General features: G+C 47.0%; 1 protein-coding gene across 1 annotated transcript in view; it reads right to left on the bottom strand.

Moving 5' to 3' along the window:
* LOC134949874 (estrogen-related receptor gamma-like) overlaps positions 1-13,319 on the bottom strand; it is a 103,444-nt gene that overhangs the window by 20,133 nt on the left and 69,992 nt on the right. Inside the window, exon 7 of the mRNA XM_063938575.1 lies at positions 4,990-5,259. Within this exon, the coding sequence (XP_063794645.1) occupies positions 4,990-5,259 (270 nt within the window). The remainder of the gene's footprint in view (positions 1-4,989; positions 5,260-13,319) is intronic.

The raw sequence follows: 13,319 nt of genomic DNA, 5'->3' as shown, positions 1-13,319 counted from the left end.
GGACCTCCCTCTGTCAGCCGGATGCCGAGTCATATGGGTGGTAGTGGACCGTTTTAGCAAAATGGCCCATTTCATTGCTCTTCCCCGATTGCCATCTGCCCAGGGATTGGCAGTCTTGTTCCTCCGCCATGTTTTCAGACTCCATGGCTTACCCACTGATATTGTTTCTGATCGGGGTCCACAATTCATTGCACAATTTTGGAAGTCTTTTTGTGCTTCGTTAAAGATGAAATTATCTTTAACGTCCGGCTATCATCCCCAATCCAATGGGCAGACTGAGCGAGTTAACCAATCTCTAAAACAATATTTGCGTTTGTACTCGGCCAAACTCCAAAATGACTGGTCTGAGTTTCTTCCATTGGCGGAGTTTGCTTATAATAATGCCTGTCATTCCTCCACCAATGTGTCTCCATTTTTTGCAGTTTTTGGTTTTCACCCCAGAGCTAATTCATTTTTTCAACATTCCTCTGTCTCCTCTCTGGCCCTGACCTCTCATCTTAAACTTATTTGGAGAAAAGTGCACCTGGCTCTCAGAAAAGCAGCATTCCGGGGAAAAAAAATTTCTGACAGGCTCCGGCGGCCGTGCACTTTTAAAGTAGGAGACAGGGTGTGGTTGTCGACTCGCAACATTAAACTTCGACAAACCTCAGCCAGATTGGGTCCTAGATTTATTGGACCATTTCACATTATCAAAAAAGTCAATCCAGTTGCTTTCCGGTTACGTTTACCAAAAACTTTGCGGATCGGAAATACCTTCCATTGCTCATTGCTGAAACCATATGTTTCGTCTAGTAGATTTCCTCGTAAAATATCTCAGGGGAGATCACCAATAAATGTACAGGGTCAGCAGGAGTTCTTGGTGGAGAAGGTTCTCGATTCCAAGCTGTCCCGGGGTCGGCTTTATTTTTTGGTACATTGGAGAGGTTATGGGCCAGAGGAAAGGTCTTGGGTCCTGGATGAGGATCTTCATGCCCCGAGGCTCAAAAGGGCATTTTTTCGAGAATTTCCTCAGAAACCTGGCTTTAGGGGTTCCTTGACCCCTCCTCAAGGGGGGGGTACTGTTAGGCGCCGGGGTCCGCTCGTCGGTGCGGCCCGGCGCCTAGCAACCAGGGACGCCGTGCGCGTACAGCCGCCGGCTCCCTGGCAACGCTAGACGCCGGGCGCACGGAGCCGCTCTGACCTTAGCAACGGGGACGCCACGTTCGGCCGCGTTCCCCGTTGCTGGGTCTGTTCTAATTATATTTTGGTGTGCTGGCCGTGCAGCATGCAAGCTGCACGGCATTACCTGAGATTACCTTGTCTGGATCCTGATTGGAGGGTTCCTGAATAAAGGCACTCTCAGGACTTCTTACAGACGCCGGTGATAGCTTCCTGTTTGCCTGTGTCAGCTACAGAGAGTTTCCAGTCCTGCTCAATCCGGTTGTTCCTGTCCTCAGTGATCCTGTACTCGGAAGTTTGTCATCTATTCCTGGAGTCTGACCGAGCACCTTTAACATCCTGTGGTGTTCGTGAGTCGCGGCGCAGCCGTGTGTTGCGGCTTGTCCGCTTACTGTTTATTATTTAGTTTATTTGTGTTCTGGAGCTTTTGCGGAGGATTCCGCTCCCACAGATCCACTCTGGTATCCAGCGGTGCTGGATAGGAGTAACGGATCAGTGGATCTTTGGTTGTCCTTTTCCCTGGCGGCTAGTCCGCACATACCTTTGGTTTAAGTTAGTTAGCTTGTAACCCCTGGCCTGGTTGCTTAGTCAGAGGGCCCCTTGTTATCACCCTGTCTCGGATTTCCCTTTGTCTCCCATTAAGACCTGCGGGGGCATCGGGGTTGGGCAGACATAATCCGCCCTTCGAACGCGGCTGCCATGGGCTCAAGCAACCATAGTCTCGCAGGGGATTTCTGATAACACGGGCGAGACAACGGAGTTAGGGCGCCAGGGGTTACTAGGCTCTCCTGCTCCCACAACCAGCATATCTTCCCAGTACTCAGACCTCTGCCATAAGATCACCTCTGGTCTGGAGTACGGGAATCATAACAGGTGCCCTGATCAGTACTAAAATTGGGTGAGTTGGGAGGTACAGAATTCTACATAGAAACAGGATAAGCTCAGGTGACTGCATCCTCTGCTTTTTTCTACCTCTACCAGATCCCTATATGGCACTATTCTCAAGACATTGGAAGACCTTAGTCTGTCTAGTACATCGGGGAGGTAATTGTGTACTTTCTAACAGAACGGCAGTGAATAGTGTATCTTACATTAATGCGTCACATCTGAAAACATCAATCTTAGAGATAATGTTTCCCATCAGCACACCCAAATGCCAACGAAGTAAGCATTAAATGCCGTATCCACTACAAAGGCATAAATCACATGAAGGACAAAACAAATGAGGTATCACATCAATATTAAAAAAACAACACATTATACAACACTAGAACCCACTGTGAACTTTCCAAAACGGCAGACGTTTAATGAAATCCTGCAAGGCCATTTGTTATGTAACTCCTACAACTCGGCCTAATACCTCTGGCTACAGGTAGTTGTCACAAAATGGAGATACCAATATACATTCTAATAGATTGTTGTCCTACCAGACACATCCAGTCTGAATGTGACACGGTATTGAGTCTATGAGTGAAATTGTATTGCAGGGATGCTGCACCAGTCTCCCAGAATAAAGTTACTCAAATGACTGTAGAATACACTTTCTCCGGAATTGTTCTAGAATCTCCCATAAACATTCCATTGGGTTCAGATCTGGTGACTCTGAAGACTATGACGAGTATATTACATCAGTATAATGCTCATCTAATCACTAGCTAGCAGTGCTCCTATCTCGTATCTTGGAAGATACCGTTCCCATCAAGAAATAAATGCAACATAGGAGCATTCAGCACCAGAATATCATTCTGCACCCAACCAATGTCAGGAAAATTTGCCCTATGACATTGTGGGACTATTTCTCTTTGCAGAAATAGTTTCTCCACATTAGGCTCATCAATGCAGTGGCGTATCTATAATGGGTGCAGTGTGTGCGGTGAACATAGGTCCCTGGGTCCATAGGGCACACGCTGCACCCATTTCTTCTATATACTTACCTTTCTGGTGTCCGGGTGTTGGTCCCCTCCTCTACCGAGTCCCGTAGTCAGCAGCCGCAGCAGTGCTGTTAGCACTCTGTCTGAGCACTAGAGACTCTGGCACAGTGCCAGAGTCTACAGTGCATGCGCAGGTCTCCGAAAAAAATGGCTGCCACGCCAGTTTTTTAGACACTTGCGCATGCGCTGTAGACTCTGGCACTGTGCCAGAGTCTCTAGCTCTCAGACAGAGCGCTAACAGCGCTGCTGCCGGCTATGGGACGGGAGAGGAGGGGGCCCACACCCGGAGACTGCACATGGGGCCCCTCCTCTCTAGATACGCCCCTGAGTCAATGAATGGATATCATAATCCAGGAGTTTGTACTTGCACCAGCTGTTGCCATTTGCTGGTGACGTTTTCCTCTCGGATTTCCAGGCTGACATCCACTTAGGCACTGTCAGAAAGACATCATCAGGTTGAGCAGTTGTAGTCATTGAACTTCCTGCGAAAGCGCCCCAGCAGACACCCACCTTTCAAAGTTGCAGAGGTCTCTTTTTACAGCCATGATAGCCATAATTACATTCAATCAGGGCAGACCACCATTCTTACACATGACCCTAATCATGCCTGAATATTATTTGCTTAATTAATGCATGAGTGTGTATATGACCGTGCTTTCTATATGGCTGGTGTCCCTCATTCAACCAATTTTTAATCCACTCACTGTAATTATTACTTTATAGAGTAGTTTCAGTAGCCTACTGTGGGTCCAGCTCCTGCATGAAGTCATAGTAGTGCTACTCTACTGGTGGAATGAGAAGATAGATGGATAACTAGAGTGTGAATTTTATTAATGTAATTATTAAAACAATGTGTTGGGTAAAAGGGAGAGGCAGATGCATGGTAGTGTAGCTACAGTGGGTGCCATGGATATAAGGTCCGAAGACATAGCAGGCCCCTGACTCATATAGTTGAAAATGTTGCTTTGGGGTCCCCAGGGCCGGATTTAGCCTTGGGGGTGCCCGGGGCACTTAAGACAGGGGGGTCCCGGTGGAAGGTGGGGGATGTATTATAGTTTGTGCATACCTTCCAACATGTCCAATTTCAGGAGGGACAAAATGCTCTATACCTGGATTTCCCTCTTCATATATGATTGGCATCACCTGTATTGAACTATATAATTGATAAGAAGGTACTTCATCACAGGTGTTTGCAATCATAAATTAAGAAGGAAGTCCAGGTAGAGAGCATGTTGTCCCTCCTGGAATGGGTCATGGTGGGAGGTATAGATTGTGTATATTAAATTTAAACCAAAGGTGTATATTAGTTTTAAATTAATAGTTTAATAATGCCTGGGTACCGTTTATACAGTAGCTCCACCTAATTGAGAGACAACAATTTTATAAAATGTTCTTGTAGTAGAACAAAGACAACTTAGACAACCGTAAAATACACATAGAAAAATAAAATAATTTATCTTGTCACATGCAAGATTAGCATCTGTACTACTTACACACTGGGACAGGACTCAGGAGGACTCAGTGTGTGTCTCTATCTCTAGACCCAAATGGTTTAGTTGCATCAAAGTTTACACAGGACTCAGACACCTAAGCAGGGAGGAGGAGAAGCTGGGATCCCTGTGTCACTTACAGCTCTCTCCACCCTCCTATCTCTCCTCTGGTCAAAAAACTCCATCGGTAGCTCATTAAACATGATATTCCTGTGTCTCTGCCTGCACTGCATACTGTCCTGCTCACATGCTGGCTCTCGCATTAAGAGGGAAAGCTAGTGTGCTTTGGCCGAGGGGGCCCTGACACAGGGGGGCCCGGGGTACAGTATGCCCTGTGTGTCCCCCTTAATCTGGCTATGGTGGTCCCCAAAGTTCTGGCTACACCCCTGGCCAGACGTGATGCCCAGTACCTGAGTTGGCGAGAGCCATTGCTTTCAGAGTGACAAATTCCTCCTTGTCCAACTTTGTCTTTCGATATTTCCTGACCAGCTGTAGGAGGACAGAATGAAGGTTCAGGAGGCCAGAGCTGCGGCACTGTTCCCTGCCCAAAAGGAAGTTTTCTGCCACTGCCAGCTCATCGTTCATCTGTAAAGAGCGATAGACGATGCCCAGGACCAAGACTTCCATCCATGCGCTTTGCAGAAGGGCCATCTGGTCCACCAGTGACAGGACGGAGAAACCTAATCAAGAGGCACACAAGTAAATTATAGGTCAATTTTAGGGTTAGGTTAAGGGGAAAAGGACAGAGTTAAAAGGAAGTTATAAGGAGTAAAGAAATTAGTTGCAGGTAGGAAATACACAGTGTAATAGGCAGAGATTATATGAAGTTCTATTAGGGACTGGTTATGTAGAGTACTATAATGCTACAGTGTTGGTTTCTATGGACTCATAGGAGATATAGGTGCAGTTTGGTAGAACCATACTTGCCAACTTTCTGGCTGCCCTGGTTGGCTCAACAGGAGGGGGGTCATCGGTATAAATTGGCGGTGCAGTGGCATGGCTAGGATGGCGCAATTCAGCGCAAATCGTATCATCGCCCCACCCACTTTCGCATAGCAAGCAGGCAGATGAGAGGGAAAGAGGGGGGCATGGGGAGGGGGAGGGGGAGGGGGGGTTGTTTGGCCAGTATCAGAAGACTTGCTTTCTTTTCTTGGTGGCTGAGAATGCCACACGATTTTCGGTAGCCTACCAGGGCTGGGGCATGTGCGCACTTTTGAGGCGTGTCTTTTGCACAAATATAGGGCTAAGGCATGTGTGTACTTTGGGTGCCTGTCTTCTGCATCCAGTATTGGGTTAGGGCACATGCGCACATTGGAGGCGTGTCTTTTGCATCCAGTATTGGACTTTGGAGGTGTGTCTTTTGCATCCAGTATTGTACTTTGGAGGTGTGTCTTCTGCATCCAGTATTGGGCTAGGGCACATGCGCACATTGGAGGCGTGTCTTTTGCATCCAGTATTGGACTTTGGAGGTGTGTCTTTTGCATCCAGTATTGGACTGGGGCACATGAGCACTTTGGAGGTGCTTTTATTGCATCCAGTATTGGGATGTGACACACGTGCACACTTTGGAGGTGTGTCTCTTGTATCCAGTATTGGGCTGGGGCACGTGCGCACTTTGGAGGCGTGTCTTTTGCATCTTTTATTGTGCTGGTAGGAGTATGCACTGATGATGATGGCTAATATCACACCAAGATCACACATAGAGGCGGTAGCACCACTATATTCCTACAGCTCTGCATGTGATGAATATGCACTTTGTTTCCATACACACAATTCAGGGACACATATAGCTGATTTCCATACACCCCTGTATTATGCCTATAGTGTGTAGCATAACAGGAGGAATTACATGGTGTTATAATGAGCAATAGGAGCGATTGTCACGGTTTATATAGAATATTAGGAGTTGTCATAGGGATATGTTATATGGCATAACAAGAGAATCTATAAGGAAGGGATAACAAGTGATGTAATATGAATAGTTATAGGAAGGGATAACAGAGTAATGGGATGAGTATGAAACAGGTAGAATATAGATGGAATAATAGGAAAATAAAAGAAAGAAATTGTATGTGTAGTAATGGGAATAAATGGGAATTCTACACAAAATACACATTTTATGAGGTAATATGAGGAGGACTAACACAAAGGTATAATAAGATCTATGCATGATAACAACAAGAAACTAGGACATATCTGCAGAAACATATTATACCATTTACAGTTAATGAGCACATATACGTATTGTATAGTTAGGTAGATATCTCTGATCAGCAGCAAATTCCACCTTCATCAGTAACCTTCACTGCAATCTGGGTGAGTGTTGTTGTGACTGTCAGCGTGATCCCGCTGCCCTGTCACGTACCTCCATTCCTTTCAATTAGCTCCTCTTTGTGGTGTCAGCCTCCATTACCTGTCTCTCTCACACCAAGGCCGTACAATTGTTTCTTTATATATTGAGTGCTCCATTTAATTGGGAAATATTGGAGATTGCTATCACAGGAGGAGGGGACTGTGTGGTGTCACAAATGGTGAAGAGACCCTGAATACTATTCATTTGGAGATGATAATCTGTGTCCTTCTTGGGAGCCACTCAACAGATGTGAGAGTTGATAGTACAGATGCCGACTCGGAGGGGAATCAGCGGCCGCCACAAGATCTTGTTAACCCAACGCTCATGAGGATTCATCACAGGAAATTATTCATCCCATCCTGCACTTTTACTGCCCACACTGATGGTTTTTTGTTCTTTTAATTCAGGAACCGAGAAATCTCTGGGATGTAGTCACTGTACGAATGTTTCCTTTTCTCCAATCTCCCATTGTCAAATCTTTCAAATTTGTCTTTTTATTGCTGACACCTATGTGTCTCTTTTCTCTTTCTAGGACTCAGGGTCTGATTCAGAGTGGACGCTATTGCTTTCGCAACTGAGTATTCACACGCAGCGGTACTGTAAAATATGCTAATGCCACAGCCGATGTAATCTGTATAGACACGCCTACCGGCTGCGTCTCTTATCTGCCATGGCAACATCAGTCACACCATTTAACTTCCTACTTCCAATACTACAGTTGCTCAGAATGACTCTGGTGGAACTAAGCCGCTGGGGGCCAGTTGAACTGCATGCATAGATGCAGTCGCTGGATGCGGCACACCTGAAATGGTCGTGATGCTCCTGCATTTGACTAAGAACCCCCTGTTACCTTCCACGAATGCACAATCATGGGGGGTCATTCAGGTCCGGTTGGATTTGCTGTATGTAAATGCAGCAGGAAGCATCTAGTTAGTACATGCAGATGCCTCCTGCTGCAGTGGTGACTTGAGCTGCGTTGGATCAAAGCACCCACCAAGGGGCGACACCGAGCAAGTCATCCCTTGCAGAACGGGTCCAAAATGCTGAAAATCGCAATTGCATCTGAATGCCCCCACTGCATCTAAATTCACTCTGCAGCCACTATCGGTAACCAATTGCAGTACATGCGCAGTGCTAACCAGATACATGCGCAGTAAAACAAAATTGCACACACATCGGCTTAGCGTGCACCTATAAATCAGGCCCTCAGTGTGGTGTGTTGTGTTGTGTTGTGTAAAAACACACCTATTTAAATGCCTAGCGTATACGTCGGGACATATACCCTTTCCACCTTTGGGAACTGCCTTGGGATGGCTATTGAATAGTTTAATATTGATTGTGCCATTGGTGCTTCTCATCGTTGGCAAGAAACCATTGCCGGGAAACAGGCAGGCACTGTTTGGAGACCCGGTGAGTGACGGCACAATCAGGGAAGAGAGAGCAGCAGCTAAGCGGCATGTTAGGGGAAGAGCTATGCTCTGTTACCCCTGCTCTGGGGGTAAACAAAATATTGCCACACTATCTGCCATTGATGGCGGAGAACCATCAGACCTCCACCGTTGATGGCAAAACCATTGTCCATCAGTGGCAAACCAGTGATGCTTGCTAACCTTCATTGGTCAATGCCCTTTCCTAGAAATATCCTGTAACAATACTTTGCATGACCACAGGCTCGGACTGGGCCACCGGGGAGCCAGTGAACTCACTTGTAGGCCCTGCCGAGTATTAGCCATGCCCTCTTTTGTAGGAGGGTGGGGCCAACAAGTGTCGGACTCGGGAGCAGCAGGTGAACCCAGGTGGCGGCGTTGAGTGATATGGTACCCATACACTTGTGTGATGCCCCACGACGCAACATTGCGGGGCATCGCACCGGCAGTTCAGGTGCGATGAAATCGCACCTGAACTGTCAAAGTGATTACCATGCGATAGATCTCATGGTAATCACGTGATGGGCACGTCACCGCAGAGTGGGAGCGGCCTCTGTTGAAATCGAAGGATAGCACCTAATATCTCACAAGTGTATGGGCACCAATATATGTGAGGGGGTGAATATTTGGTAAGTACTTAGTAGCACGAGTAAAACCTGATTTTAGAGGGTATGTGAGAATGGCATATGGTTCATAACTGTAGTATATTGGTTTGAGCATGGTCTTAATCCACAGGCTACAGGGAATTTATGCAGTAGTGTGCCAGCTACAGAAGTAAAGAGTAACATAGCGTAGCTGGGGACAAATGTCTCCCTGTAAAGTGTGGCGCACCGCAATAGTATTTTTTTATTTCTTTCCAGAGGGGGTGGGACTCTTGAGGGCCCTACATAAGCCAGGCAATCAGATAGATGCCTGGCACATACCAGGAGCATAACCAACTGGTGCTGCCCTGCATGAACCTTGTAGTATTTGCAACTTTGCATATGACAGCAATTGTGTTATTTTTATTGTACACATTTTACACCTGCGATTTGGGGTGCAGGCAACTCAGCATAACTAGGCCAACGGTGCTTAGAGAATCCCAGGAACATCTGCGGTCAGAGTCAGACTGAGGGAAGGAAAGGCTCACGCTCTTCTCCTCGTCCCTCAGTCACGGGGAGCAACAAGTGATCCCGGGGCGGTGACTGTACAGAGTCGGACTGAGGGGAGGAAAGGCGCGCGCTGTGCTCTTATCCCCAGCCCTCAGATGGAGCAGTAGGCAGCGGGAGCGGCAGCAGAGCCCAGGCGGCGCCGGTGAGCAGCACTGTGAATCTGGCACTTCTGGGGGCAGCATATGTGTATTTGGCACTGTGGGGGCATGTGTCAGATGTGTATCTGGCACTGCTGGGGGCAGCATATGTGTATCTGGCATTGTGGGGTCATATGTGTATCTAGCACTGCTGGGGGCATCATATGTGTATCTGGCACTGCTGGGGGTTGCACATGTATATCTGGCACTGCTGGGGTCAGCATATGTGTATCTGACACTGCACAGCTGGGGGCGTATGTGTATCTGGCACTGCTGGGGGCATATGTGTATCTGGCACTGCTGGGGGTGTATGTGTATCTGGCACTGCTGGGGGTGTATGTGTATCTGGCACTGCTGGGGGTGTATGTGTATCTGGCACTGCTGGGGCATATGTGTATCTGGCACTTGTGGGGGCGTATGTGTATCTGGCACTTGTGGGGGCGTATGTGTATCTGGCACTGCTAGGGGTGTATGTGTATCTGGCACTACTGGGGCATATGTGTATCTGTCACTGCACTACTGGGAGCATATGTGTATCTGGCACTGCACTACTGGGGGTCATCTGTGTATCTGGCACTATACTGGGTCATTATGTATATCTGACACTACTGGGGTCATTACTTGTATCTACTGTTTTCTCCCAGTGTAACCCAGGCGCGTATACTACTGTTCTTTCCTGGTGTAACCCAGGAACGTATACTACTGCTAACTCTATTGCTCTCTCCTGGTGTAACCCAGGTGTGTATATTACTGTTCTCTCCCGGTGTAACCCAGGTGCGTATACTACTGTTCTCTCCTGGTGTAACCCAGGCGCATACACTACTGTTCTCTCCTGGTGTAACCCAGGTACATTTGCTACTGTTCTCCAGGTGTAACTCAGGCACATATACTATTGTTCTCTCCAGGTGTAACCCAGGAGCGTATAGTACTGCTCTCTCCCGGTATGACCCAGATGCATATACTACTGTTCTCTCCAGCTGTAACCAAGGCACATATACTACTGCTCTCTCCTGGTGTAATCCAGGCACATATACTACTGTTCTCTCCCAGTGTAATCCAGGCGCATATACTACTGTTCTCTCCTGGTGTAATCCAGGCACATATACTACTGCTCTCTCCTGGTGTAACCCAGGCACATATACTACGGTTCTCTCCCAGTGTAATCCAGGCATATATACTACTGCTCTCTCCTGGTGTAACGCATGCACACATACTACTGTTCTCTCCTAGTGTAACCCAGACACATATACTACTGCTCTCTCCTGGTGTAACCCAGGCACATATACTACTGTTCTCTCCTGGTGTAATCCAGGCACATACACTACTGCTCTCTCCTGGTGTAAACCAGGCACATATACTACGGTTCTCTCCCAGTGTAATCCAGGCACATATACTATTGCTCTCTCCTGGTGTAACCCGGGCACATATACTACTGTTCTCTCCCAGTGTAACCCAGGCACATATACTACTGCTCTCTCCTGGTGTAACCCAGGCACATATACTACTGTTCTCTCCCAGTGTAACCCAGACACATATACTACTGCTCTCTCCTGGTGTAACCCTGGCACATATATATTGTTCTCTCCCAGTGTAACCCAGACACATATACTACTGCTCTCTTCTGGTGTAACCCAGGCACATATACTACGGTTCTCTCCCAGTGTAATCCAGGCACATATACTACTGCTCTCTCCTGGTGTAACCCAGGCACATATACTACGGTTCTCTCCCAGTGTAATCCAGGCACATATACTAATGCTCTCTCCTGGTGTAACCCAGGCACATATACTACGGTTCTCTCCCAGTGTAATCCAGGCACATATACTACTGCTCTCTCCTGGTGTAACCCAGGCACATATACTACGGTTCTCTCCCAGTGTAATCCAGGCACATATACTACGGTTCTCTCCCAGTGTAATCCAGGCACATATACTACTGCTCTCTCCTGGTGTAACCCAGGCACATATACTACGGTTCTCTCCCAGTGTAATCCAGGCACATATACTACTGTACTCTCCCAGTGTAACCCAGGCACATATACTACTGCTCTCTCCTGGTGTAACGCAGGCACACATACTACTGTTCTCTCCCAGTGTAACCCAGACACATATACTTCTGCTCTCTCCTGGTGTAACCCAGGCACATATACTACTGTTCTCTCCCAGTGTAACCCAGGCACATACACAACAGCTTGAAGTCGGCAGTGAGGTAGAGCTCTTTTTCTTTATATACTATACTAGGTGGCTCCTATAATAGCTGTCCACTCCTCTCTGATCACGTGGCAACACCCCTTCCAGAATATGGCAACATCCCTTAGTGGGCCCCTGTGATTGCATTTCCCTGGTGGGCCCTTCATGCCCCAGTCTGACACTGCGTGACCATAAGCAGGATGGTAGGTCCACCAGGACATTATCAAATAATGTAAATGTGGTGTCAAAATCCAGCCAACTGTTACTTTAATGTCCCTTCGCTTAAACTTTTAATATTTTTGCCAAGAATTTAACTTTTTTAAACTTCACTTCTTTGTTAAAAAGTCACAAGGGCACGTTGGGGTTATCTTTATTACATATGTCACTAACATTTTATTACATTAATAATTGTGATTATAAGTAGAGATGGCTATTGAATAGTGGCAGCGTTGCCACCATTGCAATTAGTGATGTGCACCGGACATTTTTTGTGTTTTGGTTTTGGATTCGGTTCCGCGGCCGTGTTTTGGATTCGGCCGCGTTTTGGCAAAACCTCCCTGAAAATTTTTTGTCGGATTCGGGTGTGTTTTGGATTTGGGTGTTTTTTACAAAAAACCCTCAAAAACAGCTTAAATCATAGAATTTGGGGGTCATTTTGATCCCACAGTATTATTAACCTCAATAACCATAATTTCCACTCATTTCCAGTCTATTCTGAACACCTCACACCTCACAATATTATTTTTAGTCCTAAAATTTGCACCAAGGTCGCTGGATGACTAAGCTAAGCGACCCAAGTGGACGACACAAACACCTGGCCCATCTAGGAGTGGCACTGCAGTGTCAGACAGGATGGCACTTCAAAAAAATAGTCCCCAAACAGCACATGATGCAAAGAAAAAAAGAGGCGCAATGAGGTAGCTGTGTGACTAAGCTAAGCGACCCAAGTGGCCGACACAAACACCTGGCCCATCTAGGAGTGGCACTGCAGTGTCAGACAGGCTGGCACTTAAAAAAAATAGTCCCCAAACAGCACATGATACAAAGAAAAAAAGAGGCGCAATGAGGTAGCTGTGTGACTAAGCTAAGCGACCCAAGTGGCCGACACAAACACCTGGCCCATCTAGGAGTGGCACTGCAGTGTCAGACAGGATGGCACTTCAAAAAAATAGTCCCCAAACAGCACATGATGCAAAGAAAAAAAGAGGCGCAATGAGGTAGCTGTGTGACTAAGCTAAGCGACCCAAGTGGCCGACACAAACACCTGGCCCATCTAGGAGTGGCACTGCAGTGTCAGACAGGATGGCACTTCAAAAAAATAGTCCCCAAACAGCACATGATGCAAAGAAAAAAAGAGGCGCAATGAGGTAGCTGTGTGACTAAGCTAAGCGACCCAAGTGGCCGACACAAACACCTGGCCCATCTAGGAGTGGCACTGCAGTGTCAGACAGGATGGCACTTCAAAAAAATAGTCCCCAAACAG

This window comes from Pseudophryne corroboree, chromosome 8 (assembly GCF_028390025.1).
Source record: "Pseudophryne corroboree isolate aPseCor3 chromosome 8, aPseCor3.hap2, whole genome shotgun sequence".
Lineage (NCBI taxonomy): Eukaryota > Metazoa > Chordata > Amphibia > Anura > Myobatrachidae > Pseudophryne > Pseudophryne corroboree.
This window is presented reverse-complemented; position numbering and strand designations above follow the sequence as displayed.